Source organism: Vicia villosa, linkage group LG7, assembly GCF_029867415.1.
Source record: "Vicia villosa cultivar HV-30 ecotype Madison, WI linkage group LG7, Vvil1.0, whole genome shotgun sequence".
NCBI lineage: Eukaryota > Viridiplantae > Streptophyta > Magnoliopsida > Fabales > Fabaceae > Vicia > Vicia villosa.
This window is the reverse complement of record NC_081186.1, coordinates 19,463,357-19,491,256: the sequence shown is the minus strand read 5'-3', so window position 1 is coordinate 19,491,256 and position 27,900 is coordinate 19,463,357. Positions and strand designations below refer to the sequence as shown.

General features: G+C 35.0%; 1 protein-coding gene across 1 annotated transcript; it reads left to right on the top strand.

The window, feature by feature from the left end:
- The first annotated feature begins 21,996 nt into the window (after positions 1–21,996).
- LOC131618738 (uncharacterized) lies at positions 21,997–24,094 on the top strand. Its single transcript, XM_058889905.1, has 5 exons — positions 21,997–22,297; positions 22,393–23,064; positions 23,186–23,733; positions 23,879–23,959; positions 24,071–24,094. Exons 1-5 carry the CDS (start codon positions 21,997–21,999, stop codon positions 24,092–24,094), a joined length of 1,626 nt encoding a protein of 541 aa, XP_058745888.1.
- The last annotated feature ends 3,806 nt before the right edge of the window (positions 24,095–27,900 follow it).

The following is a 27,900-nucleotide window of genomic DNA, read 5'->3' as shown; positions in this document are numbered from 1 at the left end:
GACGATCAACTTTGCGAGTTTAAGACTATCAGTATAGTCTTTGTTTTCAACAATGTGATAATGTTTTAGTCGCTGCCCATTTACGATGAAAATATCGCTTGATTTTCCTTTAATTTCGACAGCGCCACTTGGAAATACCTTAGTAACTTCGAATGGACCAGACCATCTTAAACCAAGTTTTCCTGGAAAGAGCTTAAGTCTAGAATTGAACAATAGCACCACATCTCCTACGTTGAATTCCTTCCTAGAGATGTGCTTATCGTGCCACTTCTTTGTTCTTTCTTTGTAGATCTTAGCATTCTCGTAGGCGTCTAATCTAATCTCTTCCAATTCGTTGATATCTAATAGTCTCCTTTCGCCCGCGACAGTGTAACTTAAGTTTAAGGTCTTTATGGCCCAGTAAGCTTTGTGCTCGAGTTCTACCGGTAAATGACATGATTTACCGTACACTAATTTGAAAGGTGTGGTTCCTATAGGTGTCTTGTAGGCGGTTCTATATGCCCACAATGCTTCGTGCAGCTTAGACGACCAATCCTTCCTAGATGTGGCAACAATCCTTTCAAGTATTTTCTTAATTTGTCTATTCGAGACTTCAACTTGTCCACTCGTGTGTGGGTGGTTAGGTGTTGATACACGGTGTCGGACTCCATCCTTTACTAAAAGTTTTTCGAAGATTTTGGATATGAAGTGGGATCCTCCATCGCTGATAACCAATCTTGGTACACCAAATCTCGGGAAGATTATGTTTTTGAACAACTTAGTTACTACTTATGCATCATTTGTTGGTGAGGCGATAGCTTCTATCCATTTAGACATGTAATCGACATCAACAAGTATGTAGTTATTTCCAAAAGAAGATGGAAAAGGTCCCATAAAATCGATTCCCCACACATCAAAGATTTCTACTTCTAAAATACCCTTTTGAGGCATCTCATCTCGCCTAGATATGTTTCAAGTGCGTTGACAGCGGTCGCAATTTTTAACAGCGATGTGAACATCCTTCCGTAAGTTGGGCCAAAAGAGACCAGCTTGTAAAATTTTAGCGCACGTCTTTGATGTGCTTGCATGCCCACCGTAAGGGGCATCATGGCAATGATGTATTATGCTTTCTATTTCTTCTTCCGGAACACATCGGTGGAAAATTCCATCAGCGCCTCTCTTAAATAGTAAAGGTTCAGCCCAATAGTATTGTTTAAGATCGTGGAAGAACTTCTTCTTTTGTTGATAAGTCATGTTAGGAGGAAGCACTTCCGCTGCTAAGTAATTGACAAAGTCAGCATAACATGGAAGTGTGGTTTCGGTGCTTAACATTTTAACGGCTCCGGTTTGCGCTTTAGGTTGTTCCAATGTATCGCTTACGGATTCTAATTGTGCTATTAAGATTTCATAAGGGAAATCATTGTTAATTGGTGTTTCTTCAGGTTTAAGACCTTCCATCTTAGATAAATGGTCAGCTACTACGTTCTCGGCTCCCTTTTTATCCTTGATTTCAAAATCAAACTCTTGCAACAGTAGGATCAACCTTAATAGTCTAGGTTTTGCATATTGTTTAGCTAGTAGATACCTAATGGCTACATGATCGGTGTAGACTATTATCTTTGCTCCTATTAAATAGGAACGAAATTTATCTAACGCGAAGACCACGTCCAAGAGTTCTTTTTCAGTTGTGGCGTAATTCATCTGCGCAGGGTCCAAGGTCCTACTTGCGTAGTATATTGCGTGGAGTTTCTTATCTTTCCTTATGCCTAAGACTTCTCCTACGGCATAGTCACTTGCATCACACATAATTTTAAATGGTAACCTCCAATCGGGTGGTTGCATTATGGGTGCAGATATAAGGGTTGTCTTTAATACTTCAAAGGCTTTTAAACATTCATCATTGAAATTAAACTCGATGTCTTTCATTAAGAGGTTGGTCAGAGGTTTAGAGATCTTAGAAAAGTCCTTTATAAATCGTCTGTAGAAACCTACGTGTTCTAAGAAACTCCGTATTTCTCTTACTGTTTTTGGGGGTTGGAGGTTCTCTATAACTTCGATCTTTGCTTTATCGACTTCAATCCCTCTTTTGGAGAAGACAAGTCCAAGTACAATTCCTTGTTTAACCATAAAATGACACTTCTCCCAGTTTAGGACGAGGTTAACTTGTACACATCTATCTAATATTTTTTTAGATTTGAAAGGGATCCCTCGAAATCCTCCCCACATACAGAGAAGTCGTCCATAAAGACTTCCATGATGTTGTCAATGTAGTCAGCGAAAATTGACATCATGCATCTCTGAAATGTTGCAGGGGCGTTACATAATCCGAAATACATTTGTCTATAAGCGAATGTTCCATAAGGGCACGTGAAGGTTGTTTTCTCTTGGTCATCAAGGTGAATTGGGATTTGGAAGAATCCTGAGTAACCATCCAGGTAGCAGTATTAAGAGTGCTTTGCTAAACGTTCGAGCATTTGATCAATAAAGGGGAGAGGGAAATGGTCTTTCCGCGTGGCCTTGTTCAATGTACGATAATCAATGAACATCCTCGCACCAGTCACCACTCTATCAGCGATAGATTCGCCTGACTTCTTTATGGTAACTGTTATGCCTCCTTTCTTGGGTACGCAATGGATCGGACTTACCCATTGAATATCAGAGATTGGATATATAATTCCTGCATTTAGAAGTTTGGTGACTTCATCTTTAACCACTGTGCTGATAACACATAATTATATCTTATATTAGGCTCGATTATAACATAAATTGTTTCGTTATTTTATTATAATTATATATTATTACGGTATTATGCTGGTATTTTCCTTTGTTTCAGGTATTATGCTTATGCAAGAAGCATTTTGCAAAAGAAGAAGAAATCGAGAAGAAATCGTATTAAAAAGGAAAAAGAATCAAGTTGGAGGTACTGTAGTAAAGTGAGGTGCAAATAGAGGAAAGCAAAGTGGAACATGCAAGGCCCAGCCCACGCCTCAAGAGGCTATCATCACAAGAGGCCCACAAGTGGGAGACGGCCGTCTCACTTTCCACAAAACAAGGGACGCACGTCCCCAGCATCCAAGCCACAAAACAAGAGGCCCACTACAAGGAGGAGACGTCCGTCTCCTAGGCCCAAGGGTGAAAGAGAGCCACGTCAAGCACTTGGGATGCCCGTCTCCACCTCTCCATTATTTTCTCCACTTCTTTCTCACCCAAGACGCACGTCTCCAATACTTTCCAAGTCAAAGTTATTACTAAATTCTTGGGGAAGAAAGAGGAAGACGTGAAGAAGAAGTTACCATATTTTTCATTATAAAAAGTGGCTTATACAAAGTGAAGAGTTGTTGGACCATGCTTTGTCCCAGCCACAGTTTCTTTCGTCTAGTTTTCCTATTTTCAATTCCAGCATTACTTTTTCTGCATTGAAGCTTATTTCCATTTATTATTCTTTTTCTCTTTTCATAGTTTTAGGCAGATATTTATTTTCTCACAATAGTTTCTACACCGGAAACTATTGTGTAATTTTTACTGGATCTAACCTTACATTAGATCATAGTATTTTATTTCCTTGTTTTTATTATTATTTGATCGAAGAATTTATCGAAGAACAATCCAACCGACTTGTGGTGGAGGTTCTAGTACTTGAAGATCTAAAGATTTATTCCAGATTTATATTATTCAAGTTTTTATTTACCACATTCATTTCTTGTATGATTATAAATTGTGTTCAAATTAATATGCCTGAATTTATAAACCGAATCTATTATTGCATGCTTAATCCAATTAATATGTCTGGCTAATTCATTTAGATATCGGTATGTAAAGTAATCTAACCATAGGGATCCGAAATAAATTGGCTTAAATATGTTTTATTAAAAATCACTCGTTTTTGGTTTTGTGTCTAATTTAATTTGCTAAAGTTCTAAAATCAACAGAGCGAGAGTTTGAAATTTTAGAACTAATAAAGGTTAAAATCAACAGAGCGAGTGTTTGAGATCTTTAATTGGATAGTATACATAGAACATTAGTTTTAAGGACGGAGAAAGCGTATTAAAACTAATTAGAATTTATTTATTTTCAAAAAGTGTTTTTAAACCCAACGCGGGACAGCGAGAGCGTACGTTAGGGAATACTAGCATGATCCGAGTCAACATAGCGAGAGTTTGAGACTAGGAGATTTAAGTAGAAAACGTCTTCATGAAATGAGCATTTTATCAATTATGATGTTTACAAAAAGCGTTTCTAAATCTGGTGGGATGGCGAGACCGTACATTATGAGTTAGGATCGTAGTCTTAATCAATAGAGAGAGTTTGAGAGGAGGTCTTTTAAATGACATAGTTAGTAAAGGTTTTTGATTTAATAAGAATCTGGCCAATGGATCTTTGGATCACCTAAGTTTGACGAACTACATACTGATATCCGCGCATTTATATTTTATCTAGAGTTAAGATTTTAGTTTCCCTTTATAAACAACTCAAATATCATTAGCCTTGGCTTTACACAGTAACTTTAGATAACGGTAGATCGATTTATAGTCCCTGTGGATTCGATATCTTTTAAAACTACACGACGCGACTGTGCACTTGCAGTTATCCCGACTAATAGACACGTAAAGTCGCGATCAAGTTTTTGGCGCCGTTGCCGGGGACTATTCAAGTCGATATCGTAACTCTTTTAGTTACGCAGTAGAGACTAAGGCATTTTTTTTCATTAATTACAATGTATCACCCAAACTTTTTCTACAACTCCCAACATGTTTGAAGGGTATTTATCTGCCTGGTACAAAGCCCAAGGTTGTGGCTATCTACTGGGGAAAAGATCCAAAGATTTTGAATCTTTTGACTTAGGGAAGAAGGTTTTATCTGCCTTGTACAAAGCCCAAGGTTGTGGCTAACTTGATGGGAAGCAAAGTTTGGAAACTATGGAAGACTCTATTATCTGCCTTGTACAAAGCCCAAGGTTGTGGCTGACTCTTGCTAGGGATTGACATCCATGGATTGACATAGCTGGGAAACAGACTCAGGAGTTTGAATTCTCTTGACTATACTGGAGAAAATAGGTGACAAAGACTGTCCATGTCTCTCATTCCTAGGGGGTGAATGAACTAGGGATAATTAAGGAATTGAGAGTTAAGACTTTCCATGTCTTTTGCTCTGCAAGGGAGAGTCTCAATACAGAGATTGAGTGAACACTTGAATGATTGTGATTGTGTATTTTAAGGATTTGGATTCTCACATGAGTAAGGTGACTAAAGTCCTGTCCTATGCTTTTAAGAAGCCTGAAGGGTCCTTGTATACAAGCTCAATAGGAAGCTGAAGGGAATGCTTATAAGAAGTCTGTGGGTCCTTGCATTGTAAGGCCAATAGGAGGTTAAATCGAGGGTCATCGAGGGTCCTTGTTATAGCACAAGAGAAATCTATATTGGCTTGACTAATTTGGATCTAGGAAAGTGGGTAAGAGGTTTCACCGGAAATAATTCCTCTTGGGTGGATGTGCCCTATTTTTGTTCGAAGGCTTTTTTCAAGATGTTTCACCAGGAATAATTCAGCTTGAGGGAAAACTATGTCATTCTATTAGGAAAGAGCCTTCACTGGGAAGTCATTCTCAATCATAGGTCATAGTCCTATAATACATATATAGGTTTATCTGTCATAAGGTTTTTCTCAGACGAAGATTAAACAATATATATTTACAGGTTATATTGAACAGGTTTATTGAAAGCAGTAAATGAAAGCTTATAAACACTTACCTGGGTGAAGAGGAGGCTCAAGATGTATGTACTAAGCCTCATTGAACAATTGAATGATTTATTGAAAGATAGTTGAATGTCTTATTGAAAACAGTAAAATATCTTATTGAAATGAAAAGAAAAGGTGCTGGGTCATATAATTCAGGAAGAAAGCCCATTTAAAATATTTATTGTATGTACAAAAGGTGTTGGGTCTTATACTGCAATAGAGGCCCAGAAAGGTGTATGAACAAAAAGGTGTTGAGTCTTATACTGTAATAGAGGCCCATTGAAATATTTGAAAACAGATGAGAAGTTTATTTGAAAACAGTTGAAAGTTTGAAGTGAAGTTTATTTATTGTTTATGAAAAACAGTTGAAAGGATGATGATGTTTGAAATTGTTTTTTAAACTGAAATTGATTGAAATAAAAAGGGGGTTGGGTCTTATACTCAAGGAGAGGCCCAAAAAATATTGATTTGAGAATGAACTATATGTTTAAAATGAAGGGTTAGGTCTCTTGTTGACTGAGAATCCTAATTTGTCTGTTTAATCGAGAGTTGAAGAAAACAGTTTTTTTTGATAAAACAAATAAATTAAGGTAAGATACAATATCTACACTTAATTAGGACCTAAGTGATTAGGGTTTATTGAAAAAAAAATATTTACAAGAGATTAGGTTTTGAAAAATCAAAAGGAAAACATATTTTGAAGTATTAAAAATACTTTAAAATGTACCATTTTAAACCTAATAAAAATATATTAAATAAATAATATTTTTTGTGATTTTTTTGAATATTCCTAAAATAGGCATCAACTATCTACCCAATACTAAAATTTAGCCCAAATTTACTACTTTGCCCTTACAACAAATATTTTTTACACTATCAAAAGGTCTTTCATGTAATTAACAAATTCAATATTCATCCATGCCTTTGTTCACCTTCAATTGGTCAATTTATTCAATTTCTGTACTTTGCCAAAACACTTTTCAGAAACTTTCGTTTCCCTCCAACAAATATACTCTCTTTGCAAGCAACACAAGCACCATACCTCTTTCTGCAAACATCACCAACACTTGTGCTTTCCTCTTTGAAAACCAAGGATAACACCTTCCACCGAGAGTCCTGTACCATTCGTCACACCCATTTCATTCTTCTAACGTTTTCGTAAGCCATATCTCAGGTTTGAATCTTTCAGTTTCTTCATGCAATATCATTGGTTTGAATCTTTCAACATCTTATCGCATCTTTCAACATCTTTCGTGTGCCATATCATTGGTTCTAACCTTTCTGTGTGTTTTCTATTACTCTTACTTCTAATACCTTTGTTTGGATCTAACATGGTTTACAATAGATGGAACTTTTGTGTGTTTGCTCTTGCTATTGCTCTTTCTTTACTGTTATTTATGCTTCCTCAACTTTTCATTTTTATGGCATGCTTACATGTTTACAAGCCTACCTATTTACTTTTAGAATAAAAGCTTCCTCAAGTTTTCATTTTTACCACAGGAAGGATGTCAAGGCAGCCCATTCTAATCAAGGATCTGGTAAAGGGGAACCAAGTCTAGAAAAGGCTCATTAGAGTAGTTGATTTGTGGGTTGTTATTGAAAAAAATGGGCAACAACACCTGGAAGTCGTGATTCAAGATGGAATGGTTTAGTTTTTTCTAACTTTTAAACATTTTTATAAACTTAACAGACATTTGGTTTATTCTTTATGTACATTGGTTATTTGTTTTCATTTGAGCATTTTTAAAGTTCTTTATGTGCATATAAACTTAATGTACAAGCCTACTTTTTGGTTGTTGTTTATGCATTTCACAGGGTGATAAGATTCATGTGATCACTCAGAACAGACACTTCCAAGATTGGGTTGAAGTTGTCAAGGAGCATGAAACGTATAATCTATATAACGGAGAGCCAATTGAGAACGATGGTCCGCTCAAGGTGTGTTTTAACCCACTCAAAATCATCTTTAATGGAGGCACTACCATGACCAAAGTGGCTATACTGGAAATACCAGCTCATAGTTACAGTTTTCACCCTATTGAGAAGTTTCTCAAAGGTGACTTCAAACATGACATGTTGTATGGTAAGATATACTAAGTTAAACACTATTAAGTTTGTGTTCATTTTCTTCTGTTTGTTTTCCTTTCTCATATCATACATTTGCAACAAGTATTGAAATATTCAAATTTATACAGTTTTCACTCGAATGTATGGTTTTCAGGGCTGTTCTTTTTGAGTTCATTACTTTTGTAACTATTACATCATTTATCTATTTCAAGTTTGCAACTAAGTATATCATACTTTGCAGATGTGATTGGGGTATTAGTGGATGTTTTAAAGACCAAGATGGGAGGTGGTGGAAGAAAATCTTGTGTGAATGTCACTTTACGTGATGTCGATGGGAATGTCATTGAGCTGGTGTTATGGGATGATTATGGCAAGCAATTTGTCAACTACACTACCCCTAACAACTTTTCTGGTCCTACTATAATAGTATTGACACATGCATGGTGCAAGCCAAATACAGGTTTGATTAATAAATCGGATTCGTGTTCTTTTAATGCTGTTTTATTTTCTAACTAAATGAGCTCAACACATTACATTTCAGTTTCAGGTTTACCATGTCTTTCCAACGCATGGAGCGGCTCTAGGCTTTACTTAAACTTGGAGCATCCACAAGTTGATCAATTCAAAGCAAGGTAACAATTTCTGCTAGACTGAAGGAACTAAGAGAAGTTATGAAAATTGTGAGTTTGACATTAAGGCTTATATTTCGTACATTTGATCAATAAGAAAAGCAACCTAACTTCTAAATATTTTGAATAAATTGATGTAGGTTGCAGAGGATAATCCTAAGATTTGGCCTACTCACCTTGATGTTTTGTTCAATAGAAAATTGGTCTTTCGTATCAAGTATCAATCACATTACCAACGATTCTCTGTCGTGAAGATACTTAACGAAGACAGCCTTTACAATAAGTTTCACAACCACCTCACCCCAAATGAGGTAATCGAAAACTTTTTTATGCATATTTTTTTAACCTTTTTATAATGGAACACAAACAATTACCTAATCTGGTTCTATTATTTCAGAATACAACAAATGCTGAAGTTGTGGAAATGGACACCACCTCTCCAACTTTTACTCCAAACCAAGTTAGTTCATGCCATTTTGCTTTGTTTTAGTGTAACAAATAAAATTTTCTTGTGTTGAATACATTTCTTTTTCTAAATGATAACTCTTTTATATATGGCATACGTAGCTCACACAAAGTTCTGAACAATCAATCGGTGCTCAACCACCTTCTGCTGCTAACCATACGGGGAGTCCTTCTGCCAGCTGCAGCAGTACCCCTGCCAAGAGGATTACTACGTCGACCTCAGTTAACGATGCCATCCAGTCTGAGGAGCTCACTCCCAAACAATCAACCACTAAGGCCAAGACTGGAAAGAAGATAAAGCATATTAAGAAGGAATAACTTTGGTGGGTCGATTGCAGCAGATTGTCTCTTTTTTTTATGCTTAACCTAGCATTTAACTATTTGTAAGGATATAATCCAACTATTAAGTCCTTCTTTTGTTGGCCATTGTCTTATGACTTTGAAGTTGCCATGTCTCAAGTACTTTGACACCTAAACTCATCATTTATGATGTTTTGTAATGAAGCTTAATGATGCTTATATGTGCATATCCTACTGTTCACTGCAAATTGGTCCCTAATATTGACTACAATATTTATGAAATATGGCATTGATTATAGCATGCTTAGAGTAATATTAAGATAAGCTTAATGATGCTTATATGTGCATATCCTACTATTGACTGCAAATTGGTCCCTAATATTGACTGCAATTTTTCTGAAATATGGCATTGATTATAGCATGCTTAGAGTAATATTAAGATAAGCTTAATGATGCTTAAATGTGCATATCCTACTGTTGACTGCAAATTGGTCCCTAATATTGACTGTAATTTATCTGAAATATGGCATTGATTATAGCATGCTTAGATTAATATTAAGATAAGCTTAATGATGCTTAAATGTGCATATCCTACTGTTGACTGCAAATTGTAACAACAGGTAGCATAACTTTAGTGCAATCAACAAAGATGTAGTTATAATTTAGTGCAATCAACTGTATTAAAATATTATTCTACAATATATCATGAAATTGTTGTTACAATGTGTCTTTAAATACCAAACTGTTAAAAGCCAAGAATTATATTGTTTAATTCTACCATGATTTAACTATGTTCTATTATATGAGGTGTTGTTCTAGGAAGTGTGGTTCTGTTATACCAATCTGTTTTATTATTCTAACTGTGTGGCTATTTTGCAGCAATGTAGATACTTTCTCTTTTTCTTCCTAGGTTTATTTTTCTAACATACTCATGGCATGTTTGTCAATCTGTTTTATTGTTATTTTCTTAGTGCTATTGTCTGTTGTGCAAAGAAAGCTACTTTGTTCACACAGAAAACACAACTTTGCTGCAAGTACCTATTTCCAGCAATACAATTTTTTGCTTTATCTATTGTACAAACCAGGTTGTCAAGAGCAATTTGATCCTGATATATTTCATTGAAAACAGCAATTTGTGATACACTACTACATCATTTCCTGCGACAAATCAACAGTTGAAAGTACAAAATCTATCATTTTTTGGAAAGCCTAGAGAAAGGTGTTAATTCATCATTAAATGTTATTAGCTCCATTACACGGTAAGAGAATAACTTATGCATTCTCTTTTGTTTTTTCCATTTCCAATTTAAACTAATTTCATTCGTACTTTACAATTCTTCAATTATATGCCTCAAATATATGCTTTTTGAACCATGCCAATTTCACTTTAACTGTCCTAAATCAAATATTTGGCAAGGCTATTTAATATAATGCCCTCAATATCAGATCCATATAATTAACCTGTGAATTACAATGTAATTTTAATAATGCATCCCCATTCTTTATATTCTTGGATTAATAGTATTCATTGTGATTTTAGAGTTTGGAAAAGTATACTTATATATGTGATTTTAGATTTTGGATTCATTGTTAAGCAACTTCAGGATTGGTTTACTTTATGGTTTAGGGAAAAAAGTGCTGTTAAAGTATATTTGTTCTAAACAAATCTACTATACTATTTAAAACAAGAACAAGAATAAGGAAAAAAAATAAAATACCTATACCAATAAGCTGAACCTATTAAGGTGTGGTTAAGCTTGTCTTGCAAGTGAGGACAAATATCCCTTAAATATATCTTTCATTGGAACCTGCATTCTTTGTTTAAGTCAATCCCTCCCTGCGGATATGCAGTAGACTGAAAGTACAATTGCCATCATCTTTTTGAAAACATACGGTATGTTGTCACTTCTACCTTAAATGCTTGGAGCCCTAACACAAATAAGTCAATACATAAAGCATACATTCTTGCTTTTTTCATGTCCAAATTAAATGGAATTTCATTTTTATTTTACAATGGTTTAAGTCTATGCCTCATATGTATGCTTTTTGAACCATGGTTATTTAACTTTTACTGACCTAATAAACAAGTGTACTACTATATACTTATAATAACAATGTTTGGATTCATGTAAAATATGCGTTTGGACCTAGCAATGAAGTCATGAGTTTTCTGTTTTTTTAGGACCAATATCATTTAAATAGTTATTTAGCTTAGGGACCTAAATCAATTTGGATTATGGTATAATTGCTCTAAATAAATATTTTATCTGCAGGTAACAATGGTAATAATAAGACAAAAAAAAACTTGAACTTGACAAGAGGCTGAAACGATGAAGAATATGGGATGCTTGTCTTGCAAGTGAGGACAAATCTCCCTTACTGTTATTAGTTTACAATTGCTGCCACAGGTAAACTGTTCTATTCATGGCTTAACTTCTCTAAACACATCATTTGAAATCAAACAAAAAGAAAGACAAGAACAATGTAAAACTACCTATTTCTGTTTATGGAGGCACCTCTAAAGATATGACTTTTATGTCCAACTATTCTTCCATTCTCAATATGTGAAGAACCTAATATTGTAAAGGAAAAATAGGACATTATTTGAGGAATATTAGTGTTGCATAGCATAAGTAGAAACCAAAGTATAATTACCCAGATTTTGGAAAACAAATGATAATACTTGGGTTACACACCTTAGATTGAATATGAGCATAGGGATTGGTCTTAAATTCTGGACATAATATTGGGAAGTTTGCTATTGAAACATGGTTTACAAACATCTCATAGTGTTCATTTTATAATAAGGTGCTTGCAGTACAACCATACAATTCATTCAGTTGGTTGAACTCATTTATGATTGAACAACAACTCAATTAATATTGCATGTTACTATGTCTCTGTTTATGTTTTGAACTGGTGTATATAACATTCCAATGTGTATTATCTCCCATTGCTTCATTAAATGCTTAGAAATAGGTGTTGTCAATAGCAGCAGAAAATAGTATAGTACCAATGACAACATGGTATAATTATACCCTCAAATATAGTTGCCCACTGTTGAATGTTTTTTACTCAATAAGTTTAATGATATTTTAACAGAATTCCTATGAATGGTATTTTAACACAAACACCATTAACTGAATGACAACAACATTTGGTTTATTGTTGTAGATATCTTAGTCCAACCAATTATGGACCCTGTTGACAAAGTTGGTTCAGCCAAAAAGGCAAGAGCAAGAAGATCGTTGCTCTTGAAAGAAATGCATTCCAAACATCAAAAATATAGTCCTCCACAAGTACTACATGGTGATAGAATGATTAATACTCCAATGTCAATGACGCCAAGGAAACCTTTGAAAGAATTGACTCCATCATTCCAAAACAGTTATACCGGAAGTCCATTCAGTGAACATCCTATGCTCATAAGTGCACGTGATGCCGGTTCAGAACCTAGCATATCAAGACACGCTTTTAAAACAAATTTAAGGTCCTGCCAAATAGGTGGTTTGGGAACAAATCTAATCTCACAATTTGCATAAATTTCTACGGTAAAGGAGAACGAATCGTTTACTCCTTCGTCATTGGGATCTCTAAAAGAACGTTCTCCAATTCATGAAAAGGAAGTCGTTGAAATTGGAAGTTATTCTAATATACACACTGTCATACCCCAAAATTTGCCCACCACATTTTCATACTCAAGCTCATTTGAATATCAAAGACTCAATACTTGACTGAATATATACTCTCTTGAACAACAGCCCTCCAACTAGGATTTTGCTTCTCTCCAAGTAAAATCAATTTCTAATGCCCCAAGTGGACTTCATAGCATCTCATATTATTCAAAGCATCCTTACACCAAGTTTCAATCCCTGATTCACAAGATTGCTCAGTCAATAGCTCAAATGATCAATAATCGACTAGTTGACCTAAAAATCAAACTATGGTCAAATCACAGTCAAAACTCCCGATTTTTGGTCAACATCCTTATTTTGAAGTATCATTCATCATTTGATAAAGTATTGATCATGATTCATCAAGGAAAGATCAGAAATCCATAAAACTCCAAGTTTCTAATTTAGGGTTTTAACCTAAAAGTCAACCTAAATTTGACTGATCATATCTCTTTCATACTTTATCAGAAATTCCCCAACCAAAGTCTATTCTCAAGGAAATTTCATTATCTACAAATTTGATGTTGGACTCGAGGTCAAGAAATGCTTCCGCATAAGAAATATAAGTCAAAACATTACAGGTCCTTCTAGGAGCTTGCAAAAAGCAGTTTTTTCTCAAAAGCCATATCATCAAGATAAAACCTCCAAATTAAAAATATGTTCCAAAGTGGACTTTAGAGGACATATTGGGATTTCCAAAAAGTCCTACATCATCTCCATATGATAAATATTGAAGGAGTTATGATTGACAAAAGTTGGAAAAATTGAGAAAAAAGGCATGAAGCCTTAATGGATGAAATTCATATTTTTGAGTATTGGGCCCATAAATTTGAACTATCCACGTGATCATAAGCTTACAAGAGGCCCATTAACCAACTATCCTTTATTTCTTGATTTTATTTTATTTTTATTTGAATTAAATCACTTAAATTCAAATAAAATTAAATATAATCATAAATTAAATGATAAATGGTGGTGAGAATTTTTTCAATTTCTTGATCAATCTAAAAATCACCTTGGGGGACCCATAAGACCAATATTTTATTTTTATCATTATTATTTATTTGATTTTGAAATTTAATGATTGAAATACAAATATTTGGTTCAAATCTCATGCAAAGAGGAGATTGGAAAGAGAAGATAAAATTGGACCAAAATAGAAATATTTTGTCATATTTTCATCAAATCTCATGGACTTGATTTCTAAGCAAACTTATACCCTAATTCTCACTATTATAAATAACTCAATGCACTCATAAAGAAGGGGACAAAATTGAGAGCAAGGGCTAGGGTTTTCAAAGACCAAAAAAACTCACACAAGATTCAAGTTTCGTTTTCTCTTTGGCAGCATCTTTCAACACCAAACAACCATTCCAATCGTTTCTCTAGGTGGCATAGAATGAGAAGGAACCATTGTTAAAGCTCTATAACACATATCGTGGTTACACCATGCTCATGTTCTTTTATATGTTTGAATTCCGTTTATTGTGTTTTAACATGTTTCAATAAAATCTAACTGCACATTCGAGTTCCTCATGTGATTTAGAGCAGGTTTGGATCATTGAAACAAAGTCATGACGCATAGGTTGAGATTCACCATGGCTAGGGCACCAAGCTCTCTTGCTTCGGTTTCTTAGCTACAGGCAGATTCAGGCAAAACGAATTACAGATTTTCGACCGGGGAGTGATTTTAAGGTAGCCTGATTCAATTTTTTTCGTTTGATCGCATTTTGCAGGTTTGTTATTTTTCCAGAAAACTGCTACGAGGAATCGCAACAAATATTGTAGCAATCTTGAAGCCAGGTCGTAGCTAATAATTCAGAGGGAGACGATGAAGACGAAGGTACGTGGGAGGTTCTCATTCGTGAGTCAAAAGTCCAGACTCTCTCCCTATATGTGATTGGCCAGTCAATGTGTCAAAGCTCTCTCTCTCTGCGTATGATTGGTCAGTCAATATCTTCTGGGGACCCACGCGCATGTTTTTTTTTAGAATTCAAAAGTGTAACCATCAAGATTATAGATCCAACGAACGTGAATGAATGACAACTAAATTATCCAACACAATTGGTGACGCGCTTCCTTCCCAATCACAAGGTCCTGAGCTCGAGTCTAGCCGGCCCAGGTTTTTTCATATTTTTTATTTTCCTTTGTTTTTCAACTCACTAACACCTTTTCTCTTTTCCTTTTAATTAAATAAGTAACATTAATCAATCTAGGGTAATAATTATATTTAGGTTAATGAATTAACATATTTAACTTAATAACTTAGAAAAATAAGGTTAGTGATTTAGTTGGTTTAGTTTTATTTTCTAATTGAAATTAGTTAATAAATAATTTGTTAATTAGGGTTAAATAGTTAATAATTTCAATTAGGTTAATTAGTTAATTAAATTAATTAGGATAATTAGTTAATTAAGGTTCTATTAATTAATTAGGTTTCTAACCAATAATTAATTTAGTTTTAGGTTTGTTTTAACCTCGACTTCACAAACCATATATAACTCTAGAAACCTTAAGGTAGGTGTTGTTTATTAACTGTAGGCTTAGGTTTTTAGCCACAAGGTTGTTGCCCATGAATTAGGATTAGGGTTGGTGTTCTCGTCCATTTTTTTTTTGCTAGCATTTTTAGGCTTATACTTTTACCTCTAATTTTATTAACTGTTTAATTTCATCGCGATCTTATCATCTCATATTCCCTTGATTGTCGCATGCCTTTTTATTCTACTCATTTATTTATTTACTTATTTATTTAAGTTATTGCCTTTATTATATTTTTAACGTTTGCCAAATTTTTTGTATCTGCCCCAAAGCCATGTAATAGTTTAGGGCTTTATTTTTCTGCCTTTAAATTCCTGCCTTTATTTTCCTGCCTTACAGGTGTTTATTGTAATAGCGTAGGAACTTTTAATTTATGCATTTAATTTTGTTTATATTAACTGCGTGGTTAGTAATCTAGGGAATGACAAGCCTGCTAATGAATTTAGTTTGCCTAAATTATAAGATAAATATAATTGAATTGAACCACGTGATTGTGCCACACACACACCTTTAGGGTAATCTCTCTGTTGCCTTTGTTGCCTGTTGCCTGTTGCCTCTAATTATACTAAAAAATAGTCAAGTCCCTCGATTCCGAGGATACCTAAAGCAAATGTTGCCCTCAGTTCATTCATCATCAAATTTGTCCCTCGAAGTTGCCTCGATAAAATGATGATTTGTCCCCATTGCTAAGGTATCCTCGCCTGTTGCCTAAAAATGACTATTATATCCTTCCCTTAGACTACATGCCCTCTTTATGGCAAGGGTTAGTCTTATGGCGAACGATAACTCGATGACCCTTCAACATCCAATGAAAGGACTTCCTACCCTCTTTATGGTGTGGATAGCCCTTTCAAACTGAAAAGCTAAAAGAACGATTTTTCAAACTTAAGGTAGGTAACTTTTAATTGCTTGCTCAATTCAAATTCAAAATATTTTTTCTCACTTATCCTTAAAATCAAATTCAAAAAGACTACGCTTATTTACAAGCTAAAGTTCTTCCTCAAAATCTTTTCTTATTCACATTACAAACATTTTTGAAAACAAGTGAGCCAAGCAATTAAGAGCCCATGGAAAACCATGGATGCAAAGGGTGCCTTAAACCTTCCCTTTGTATAACTTACCCCCCGAACTCAAAATCTTTTTAAAAGGTCTTTTTCTGTTCTTTTAGCCTTTCTATATATTGGATAAAATAAAAGTCGGTGGCGACTTTTGCTATCCGAACCATTTCTTTAAAGTCAGTTCACCATATTACACACACGTTAGTTAATTCCCTTTTCATTTTCACATCAATTTACTTTGTCAACGATACGACGTATATAGATTTTAATTATGCCTAACAATAGATTAATTTCAAGTCTTATAATCATTATGTTCATTATCAACACTAATTTTAAGCAAATATGGCAAATACCATAGCAACATATTACACTCTCTCCCATTAATGAGGTTGCACACTGTAAGCTTGATTCAGGCAAACCTGTTCATGTACCACAAATGTTTTCATGTACCATAATTATTTAACTCATGGTTTACACTGTATCTGTCATGGAAATAAATTTTGCAGCATTTCTAATTATAATGCAAATCATGATTAACAATGTCAACAGATGCCCACCATGTTCCAGACCAGGTTGGGGTAGGCCTAAAAATCACTATGGAGTTCCAAATATTGCTAGGAACTTGACCACTAAGTTTCCTATACTCGCAACTACAGACACTGCTACGCCGAATAGGACTCTCGAGGGAAATGAACATACCAGGTACATACATGCCTTGATGATAAAAAATGTCCATGGGTGCTCACTATAATTGAAATATAATTATATGGATGTAATGTTTATCAACAGTGTATTTTTTTAAGTTTATCAAAGTTTAATACAAACTTTTTTGCCCATGACAGCAATCCAAGTCTGGACACACATAAACACATTACTAACTAATGTCAATTTTGTACTTCCAACTCAGCCAGTTCAGCAACCGTGCGATTTAAACAACGCGTCGTCTTCTAGAGGAAAACCACGGTATAATTCAAATGCAATACCTTTGTGGTTACAACTGCTATAGAGTATTACAACACTTCATGGTTAACCAATTATTAATAGTTAACCAAACATCATTAGTCATAGTTTATCCCTCTCAAATTGTTTGCAAATTTTGCACTATATGTGAAAGGAACTAATTTGGATGTTATTCACTTGGATTTGAATATACAAAATTACTCCCATCCCCAAACAATCTAGGGACAGGCCTAGAAAACAATTGGTTGAACCATGTCCGCCGTCGAATTTGAATAGCCAGTTCGCTTTCCAAAACATTGGTCTGGCGCATTCCGTTACTAATGAAACACTTGGATCAAGGTACCAAACATGAGGCTTCTTATTATAATGCAATTATTGTGGTTTAATATTCAATATTTAATCATTTTTTTCCACCAGGAATGTCAATACACCATTGGTCCCGCCTCTGCAAATACCCAGCCTTAGAAACCATCCTATTTGTCGCGAGGTACCTCCAGTAACACAGTCCACGCACAATAACCATCGTATCACGGAGCCACCATGTCCTATTTTTTCACCTACGATCAATATGGATTTTAATAGCGACTTCGACAATGATAGCTACTACGACCCTTTTGCAAGTATGTCTAATACTTTGTTCTATCGCTCAATGCTATATTCAATTTACCTATTTTGGCGGACTGTGTGATACCTCCTTTCAATTTACCTAACAGTTAGATACCTCATTTTAAATTTTAAAAAATTCATGTGTATTTTCATAACAGCATATCATTCCGAAGATGAAATCTGTTCAGAGACAGACGAGCATGAAGCACCTTTTACAATCCATGCCAATGCAGCCGGAAATCAGTCAGGTACATGGTTTTCCCATTAAAACTTATACAAACTTAAAGATATTAAATCATTCTAATTTTCTTATCAATAATTTTTACATTGATTGGTATTGTAGAATATTACGATATCGGTTCACCTCTTATTGAATATCGTTATTATAAAGCAATGATGTGGTATCAAGAGAGGATGCACAAAAGTACCCACTATGCTAACCCAAAGTTTATGATGTGTTGTGGGAACGGAAAAGTTGAACTCCCACTGCTAAGACAGCCTCCGGAACCACTTGCAAATCTTTTGTTTGATCACGACAATATTGTTAGCCAAAAGTTTCAACAACAAATCCGACTATACAATATGATGTTTGCATTCACATCACCGGGAGCAAGGTTGGACAATCGTTTTAACAATGGACATGGCCCTCCAACACTAAGGATACAAGGTCTAACGTGTCATGGCATTGGAAGTATGTTGCCTCCTCAAGGTTAAAAACCAAAGTTTGCTCAGTTATATATTTATGACACCGAAAATGAGGTGGAAAATAGAATGCATGGACTAAGGTAATCACCATTAACATTTCACTATACATGGTTGTAAAATACATAGTATATTGTACTGAGCAGTATTATTAATAATTTGTTTGGTTTTTAAGAATGTTTTTTTTTCTCATGTGAAGGAACAAAGAGAACATTGATCCTTTGGTTGTCAATCAATTGTCCAACATGTTGTGTGAATTCAATCCTCGTGCTAAGATCTTTCAAATGGCAAGACACTGGTTGAATAGTGGGGAACCTCAAAACCTAAAACTGCGACTAATTTCTAATCGATCTACCGATGGAAGAGTGTATAATCAGCCAACTATCAGTGAAGTTGCAGCCTTGGTTGTTGGAGATATTTACATGGCAGAAATGAGGGATATAATAATGCAAACTAGAGGAGGAGGACTTCAAAGAATCAAGGAGCTCCATGCGGCTTACATGGCTTACCAGTATCCGTTGATTTTTCTGTATGGTGAGGACGGCTATAGACCTGATGTAGCCCATAGGGACTTCCCTGTCAATGAAAACAGCATAAGAAATAGGCTCACGATTCGCGAATGGCTGGCCTTTCGCATTCAAACCAGATCAAAAGAAGCTAAGACTTTGTTATCTTCTAGAAGGCTGTTCCAGCAATTTCTGGTCGATGGTTACACTATGTTAGAGTCCGAGAAACTAGAATGGCTACGGAAAAATCAACCAAAGCTTCGACTGTCCAAGTACAACTCTTTACATGAAGAGGGTGACCAAAGTCAGGCTCCAGGTTTAAGCATAGGTAAACGAGTGGTTTTGCCTTCGTCCTTTGTCGGTGGTCGTAGGTTTATGGATCAATGGTACTATGATGGAATGGCTATATGCAATAAAGTTGGATTTCCAGATTTGTTTATTACTTTTACCTGTAACCCGAATTGGCCTGAGATTCAAAGGGTACTTGGACCTCTTCATTTGAAGCCTCAAGATCGACCGAATATTATTTCTAGAATTTTCAAAATCAAGTTTGATCAATTGCTTTCAGATTTAACCAAAAAAGGTGTTCTTGGCAAAGTGCTTGCTTGTAAGTTAATTATCCCCCTATACTTTGAATTGATTATACTATTGCTAACAACATTTTTAATTTTTGATGACGAAGGAGTAAACGATTCGTTCTCCTTTACACTATACTTTGAATTGATTATACTATTTCTAACAACAATTTTAATTTTTGAATCCTCTTTCATTGGTAGATATGTACACCATTGAATTTCAAAAGAGAGGATTTCCTCATGCCCATATATTGATCTTCTTGCATCCTTCAAACAAATATCCAAGACCGGAAGACATTGACAAGATCATTAGTGCTGAAGTGCCCGATCCCGAAACACAACCTCGGTTGTACAATTTGGTCAAATCTCACATGGTTCATGGTTCTTGTGGTTTGGCAAATCTCAACTCACCTTGCATGAAAGATGGGAAGTGCACCAAGTTTTACCCTAAGAAATTCCAAAGTACAGCTTTAGTGGACCAAGAAGGCTACCCGGTTTATAGGAGACGAAACAACGGACACACCATTCAAAAGAACGACATCATCCTTCATAGTGGTCATGTTGTTCCTCACAATCCATGTTTGTTGTTAAAGTACGAAGCCCACATCAAGTTAAAGTACGAAGCCCACATCAACATGGAATGATGCAACCAAAATACTCCAATCAAATACCTTTTCAAATATATAAATAAAGGTTTCGATAGAATTTCTGCAATCATACAAGGCCAAGACAAAAACAACGTTGACGAGATCAAACAATATTTGGATTGTCGATACATCTCCTCAAGTGAAGCATGTTGGCGGATATTTTCTTATTCTATACATGGCAGAAAACCAGCCGTAGAAAGATTGTTTTTTCACATGGAAGGTGAAAACTCCGTGTACTACAAAGACTACAAGAAGGTTGGTGATGTGTTGCTCAAACCAAGTGTAACAGAGTCCATGTTTACGTCTTGGTTTGAGGCTAACAAAACTTATGACGAAACAAAATTACTAACTTATGGTGACTTTGTTTCTAAATTTGTTTATTATAAACGAAGTCAAAGTTGGAAACCAAGGAAGCAAGGGTATACCATTGGTCGACTGGTTTAGGTTCCTCAATCTACTGGAGAGTTATTTTATTTAAGGATGATGCTCACATTCAATAAAGGTCCTTTATGCTATCAAGACATCAAGACAGTTGATGGTAAAAAGCACAAAACTTTTAGAGATGCGTGCTTTGCGATGGGATTTTTATAAGATGATCGTGAATTTGTCGAGGCAATCAAAGAGGCGCATCTTTGGGGGTCCGGTCCTTTTTTACGCAAGCTATTTGTGACAATGTTACTTTTGGCATCCATGAATAGACCCGAACATGTTTGGAGAAAGACTTGGATGTATTTATCAGATGGCATTCTTTATGATCAACGGTTATTGGCAAGAGATCAAGGTATTTTATCTTACTATATTTGTGGTCTTTTTTCATTATTTTCCTTGCTGTCATCTTTCTCAGCCGTGTGAATGTTACAATAACTTCCTGACCATAATTAGTTGGATTCAATTCATAAACTCATATACAATCACTTTATAAGATTCAATAGATAAGTAAATAGTTGCATACAGTCCAGTTCTATTTTGGATCCTGCTAAGTTGGATTCAGCAACATTTATATCCTCTTAATTCTATGACAAGTTAATACATCTTGCTGGCACCCATGTTTAGTAATTTAAAATTCCTAACTATGTTGTTTTTTCAACTCAGTGCATTATTTAGACCTTATGTCATACAAGGTTCTGTTAAAAATTTATGATGTTATAAAATGTTTTACTATTTCCAAAGATATTTGCTAAGGTGCAAAAATGACAAACTGTTTTGGAATTTTTGTTGCTTGGATTGTGCAACGTTTCAGCCCTCTAAAATTTATGAAAACTTACTACCTCTTGCTGGCTATCCATGTTTAGAGTTTTTATATACATAACACTGTTGATCTTTCAACACCGGTACGGTTTTAATAGTTCTAATCAATAAGGTTCTGTAAGTGCAATATGAACTTATAGATTTTATGTTACTATTTCCAAAGATATTTATAAGGGTCATAAAGTTTTATTACTTCCCTTTTTTATCATAGGTTTGACAATGAGCGATGCCGAGCTAAAGGAACGTACACTGATGGCTATTTAAACACTATTAGAAAATAATAATCGTAGTTTGAAGGACTTCAAACCAATGCCATATCCAAAAGAGGATGTCGTTTTCTTTACAGGAAATAGATTACTTTATGATGAACGTCAATATGATGTTGTTGCTCAACAACAAATTTTTGAAAATTTGTCCGCTTCTCTTACAAGTAATATGACTCTATTGTTAAAACAATTTAGAATAGTTCAACTTTTCATTTTTATTAACAAATCTGTTTGGAAACACCTCTTATACATAGACGAGCAAAGAGGCATTTTTGAGGAAATCATGGATGTTGTAGAAAAGCAACAAGGCAGTGTGATTTTTTTGTATGGCTACGGTGGGACTGGTAAGACCTTTATGTGGAAAACTTTATCAGCAGCACTTAGGTCTAAGAAAAAAAATTTCTTGCTTCAAGTGGGATTGCAAATTTGTTGTTACCAGGTGGAAGAACAGGTCACTCTAGATTTAAGATTACTGTTCCTACTTTAGAAACTTCTATTTGCAACATTGAAAAACAAGATGATCTTGCTGAGCTTCTAAAGATGACAGATTTAATCATATGGGATGAGGCTCCTATGGCTAATAAATCTTGCTTTGAATCTCTCGAAAAATCCTTAAGAGATATTATGAGTGGAACCTCACATGCATCTAAAACAGTATTTGGAGGTAAGGTTGTTGTGTTTGGTAGTGACTTCAGACAAATTCTCCCAGTTATACCAAGAGGTACTAGATCTGACATTATCCATGCAAAAATAAATGCTTCTTATATTTGGGATCATTGTAAAGTCTTGAGGCTTACAAAGAACATGCGCTTGCAAACTGGTGATAATGCTTCTTCTACAGCTGATGACATAAGGAGCTTTTCTGAGTGGATTTTAAAAATTGGAGATGGGACCATGTGTGAGCCAAATGATGGTTATGTTGATATTTGCATTCCATATGAGTTCTTAATTTCTAACTTTTCTGATCCCGTCAAGGCAATTGTTGAAGATACATACCCTGATCTCATTCTTAAATATCTTGATTCCAATTATCTTCAAAGTCATGCGATCTTAGCTTCAACAATCGAAGTTGTTGATGATATCAACCAATATATCACAAATCTTCTTCCAGGTATTTAAATCACACTTATTTCATTTTGTTTAAGTTAATTGTTAACACCTTTTGATATGTGTTGCAAAATTATGGTGCCCAATCATTGTAACTAAATATAGGTATTTGGAAATTATTGTAGGAGAAGAGAAGGAATACTTTAGTAGTGATTCTATTGATAAATCTGATGTAACTAGCTGTGATGCATATGAGAATTTGACACCCGAGTTCCTAAATGCTCTTAAAACTTCAAGATTGCCTAAAAATTCAATCAGGTTGAAAGTTGGTGCCACTATTATGTTAATGCACAATCTAGGTCAGTCTGAAGGATTGTGCAATGGTACAAGGCTTACTGTAACCAGGCTTGCTAATCATGTCATTGAAGCTAAGATCATTTCTGGAAAAAATATTGGTAACTTAATTTATATTCCTATAATGTCTTTATCCCCCTCACAATCCCCATGGCCGTTTAAATTGCTAAGACGCCAATTTCCACTTATTGTTTCCTTTGCCATGACTATTAACAAATCTCAAGGACAATCACTTGACAATGTTTGTTTGTATTTGCCTAAAGAAGTTTATAGTCATGGGCAATTATATGTGGTTATCTCAAGAGTCAAATCGAATAAGGGATTAAGGATTCTTATTCATGACAAAGATAAACAACCTATGATCTCTACCACCAATGTTGTATTCAAAAAAGTGTTCCATAACATTTGAAAAGGTCCAAATTTTATAAATATTATCTTATCATGCAATTAAAAACATTTAATAATTCTATATTGTTCTTTACATGCACATGTTAACTTTTTTTTTCGTTTTCTATCTATTTCAGGTCCAAACATTCACTTCATTTTTGAGATTCATGCTGCAGCCAATGTTGTATTCAAAGAAGTGTTCCATAACATTTGAAAAGGTCCAAATTTTATTAATATTATCTTATCATGCCATTAACAACATTTAATAAATCTTTGTTGTTCTTTACATGCACATGTTAACTTTTTTTTTCATTTTCTTTCTATTTCAGGTCCAAACATTCACTTCATTTTAGATATTCATGTTGCAGCCCTATTTTTCTTTCAACAAGACATGCAAAATACTTGTGTGACATTAACACTCCTTCATGTGTTATGACTTTATAAAAACTAATGTTATCCTATCAGAATTTGGATTTTGATTTGATCAAATGATTGTTCCATTTGTTTGTTTGTTTTTTGGAAATTTACATATCATAAAAATATTACCCGTGCGGCAGCACGGGTTTGTTACTAGTAATACATAAAAAAGTGTGTGAAAAATCAAGTGAAAATGATTAATTTTGATAGGTGAATAAATGAGGTGAAGTTGTGAAAAAATTGAAAAGAAAAATGGCATAAAGGTTTGTTTTTTGTCTTAGCAAGAGTTGAACCCATGCCACATGGGGGCCAACACAAATCAAAACCAACTGAGCTGCACGCTCAATATGCTAAAGGAAAGGAAGCAATTGGTAATATTTGAAACCAAGGATTTGAAAATGGTTTTGAAAAAAAATAACACAAACAAAAGGTCTGAGGGGGGATCGAACACTAGACCTTGGGCAAAAGTGACTTTGGACGCGCGCTTTGGCCACTAGGGCAGACGATGTATTCAGATAATATACGCCTTCCATTCAAAATATAATAAACATGCCCCTAAGTTCAAAAACGGCACCATGGCCATCTTCATCTTCAAACTCTCATCACTCACAGTTTGAAATTCCATCTCCCTCGTTTCTCAACCATTTGCAAAGATGTAAACATGCAAATTATTCTAAATTCTCTCACGATTTCATATATGTAACTAACATGGATTAAAACTAACTATAGCTACTGAATTTATGAAAATACGTGAAGAACCCTAAAATTTGAAAATGAAATTAAATGATGATGCTGATGAATAAATGAATAATGATAGAGGGCTTTTGATCCTCTAATGACACTGAACAGACTGGTATCGAGTTATAACAAAATAGATGCAAGAATCATAGAGATAGAGTTTGAAAAACTTAACTCTGAAACTGAAGATCGAAGGCTATGATAAAGGACTCCCATCAATGATTTGATGATTGCAAAATCTTCCTGGTACCTCCTCGATCCTTCTTGTTTGAGCTCCAAGTGAAAATGGGGGATGATGATTCTGCACTTACAGATGAGTTGCAGGCATCTGGATAGCTTCCTTACCTCCCAAGGAACATGTTGATATGCTTAAATCACTTTGGCTCCCTCTTAATTTCTCTGCTCGAATCTAAGTGGACAAGCTCCAAGTTGAAAGTAGCTATGGTGTTTTAGCTGCTACACAACTCTAAAAGGGACCTGGATCACTTCTACTTGCCCTCCTTAAGATGTTAGAACACTCAATTTCAATGACTAAGCCCTGATGCAAAGAAATTCCTTCCTTACACCATGAACCTTTGAAAAATGAGTGAATGATAGAGAATTTGTGGAAAGCAAGTATTCAATTGCTTTGGTGTGATTTTGAACTGAAATGAGCTCTCTATTTATAGGAAAATGATCTGAGTAGTGAGGGAGTGAAGTAAGCTTAGTGAGGTCACTCTTGGAGTAGCTTAGGCATGAAGAAATTTCAAGAATATCCAAAATGCAATGATGGAAATTTGATTCCACTTGATCCAAAGCCCTAGCCCTTGATTTAATCTGATGTTTAGGGATCACTTCTGATGCAGAGAAGCCTCTAATTGGCTTAGAGGAAGATTCCTTGATGATTAACCAAAATTCCATTTTGTAATGATTACTTAATCACATGGCATTGAATTTTTGAATTTTCTCCAATCTTGGTACAAGGATGCATTTGATTCTATCTCATCCCTTCTGGTAATTCTAAAGTTTTGAGGCACCAATTAGTGAATGCACTTGCACAAAATTGACCAAATCCAAAGTTGGTCATGCCTTGAATTCTCCTTAAAATGCCTTACTTTGATCATGCATAACTCTTTGAAAAAATTGAATTAGGAAGTGATTCAGTACTTTTTGGAAAGATTGGAAGATGTACTTTAATCCACTTGTTTTGTGTTTCCTCGGAATCATTGAGGAACTTAGTGAAAAATGCCCATAAAGTTTGGAGAAAATTAGGGTTTTTCAACACTTAAGGAATTTTCAGGAACTTTGAAGCCCTATATCTCTCAAATGGTTGATCTTTTGCAAAATCTTTAGATGTGACAAAGTTGTTTATTGGACCAAAATCTACAACTTTCATGTTGGAAGTTTTCTTCAGTTTGTACTTGAAAATGTGAGATATTTCCCTTTGAAGTTTGAAGAAAATTCTTGAAAACACTTAGAAAAATTTCTAAGTATGAAAAAGTCAAACTTTGACTTTTTGATCCTTGATTGATTTTCTTGATTTTTCTTGGTTAAATGACTTCAATAATCAAATATTGATGATTTTTATCTTTAAAAGTCCTTGGTTGACCAAAAATCCAAAAAGTCAAAGGTGACCCTGTATAGTTGACTTTTCCTGATGGACTGAGTTCTTGGAGATTTCAAATGAATCAAGCTCTCCTCCTTGAATGAATTATATGAATGAATCATATTAAAGTATTAGAGGATCTTGAGATATGATTTGTGTCATGGGATCTTGTCCTGGTCAAAAGTCAATCTTCCAGATGAATTAGGTCAAAAACCTTACTTGTGAATCAGATGAATTTGAAAGTTGTTGAGACTGAATTGAAGTACATCTTCCACGGGATATTTATGTAGAAATCATATGAGGATGTTAGAGCTCTTTGGATCATACTTTGAAGCTTTGTGAGTCTTCCCAAATGAAAGCCCTGATTTCAGTCCCTGATAGGCCCAAAATCCTAATCTGGTGACTTTGATGGATCTGAAACTTGATACCTTGAGATCAAAGGTCAGGTGGAGATGAATGAAGTATCTTGAACCATATGATTGTTTCAAAAATCATCCCCATCTTTGGTTGATCCATTGCCTGAATCTTTTGACTTGGAAACCCGGGTTTGGAGACTTGGTGAACAAATGACTGTCTTGGGTGAGTGAAGTATTTGTGTATTTATAGGTTCCTATTACATGATGATGATTATCTAGCAACCTATCATTGCTACCAGAGTGATAAAACTGCCATGTGATATGACAAAACATTTATGCGATAACAATTATGTGTATAATTATCCTTTTTGCTAATGTATAAATTGAACACAAGACATAGACCGTGTCACTCATGTTGAGTTTAACTATTGTCCCTTAAAAGTTTAAGTTGTTATGTAGGATGGAAAATTTTCATGCAGGTTACTCAGGTCTTTAAACATGATTTGTGGAGTAATTATCCTGTAGTGCTTACAGGGAAAGACATGAGTAACCTGCATGAAAATTTTCCATCCTACATAACAACTTAAACTTTTAAGGGACAAATGTTAAACTCATCATGAGTTACACGGTCTATGCCTTGTGTTCAATTTATACATTAGAAAAAAGGATAATTATACACATAATTGTTATCGCATAAATATTTTGTCATATCACATGGCAGTTTTATCACTCTGGTAGCAATGATATGTTGCTAGATAATCATCATCATGTAATAGGAACCTATATATACACGATCATCTGTAATCGAGGAGGGAATCGATGTTCTCGATGTGCTCGTCTGGATATGATGTTCCGTAATAAATGTCTAGCGGGGGAGGCTTCTCTAACCCGGCGGGCAGGGGAGTCTCCAATATCGCCCGGGACAAGGGGCCCAGCATTCTTGCTCTTTGTCGCTCCGGATGGGGGATGGTGAAGGGCTGTAACTTCTCCTACGGTGTCGACGGTGATCTGCAGGCCTCTGGGAAGGTGATTGTGACCGTCCCTTTGGCCGGGAAGACGGTGT

Bases quoted from the DNA above. Each gene is read 5' to 3' on its own strand.
- LOC131618738 (XM_058889905.1), top strand. From the start codon at position 21,997: ATGCCATATCCAAAAGAGGATGTCGTTTTCTTTACAGGAAATAGATTA. The intron at 23,065-23,185 runs GTATTTAAATCA...AAATTATTGTAG, and splicing joins TATCACAAATCTTCTTCCAG to GAGAAGAGAAGGAATACTTT. The intron at 23,734-23,878 runs GTATTCAAAAAA...TATCTATTTCAG, and splicing joins TGATCTCTACCACCAATGTT to GTCCAAACATTCACTTCATT.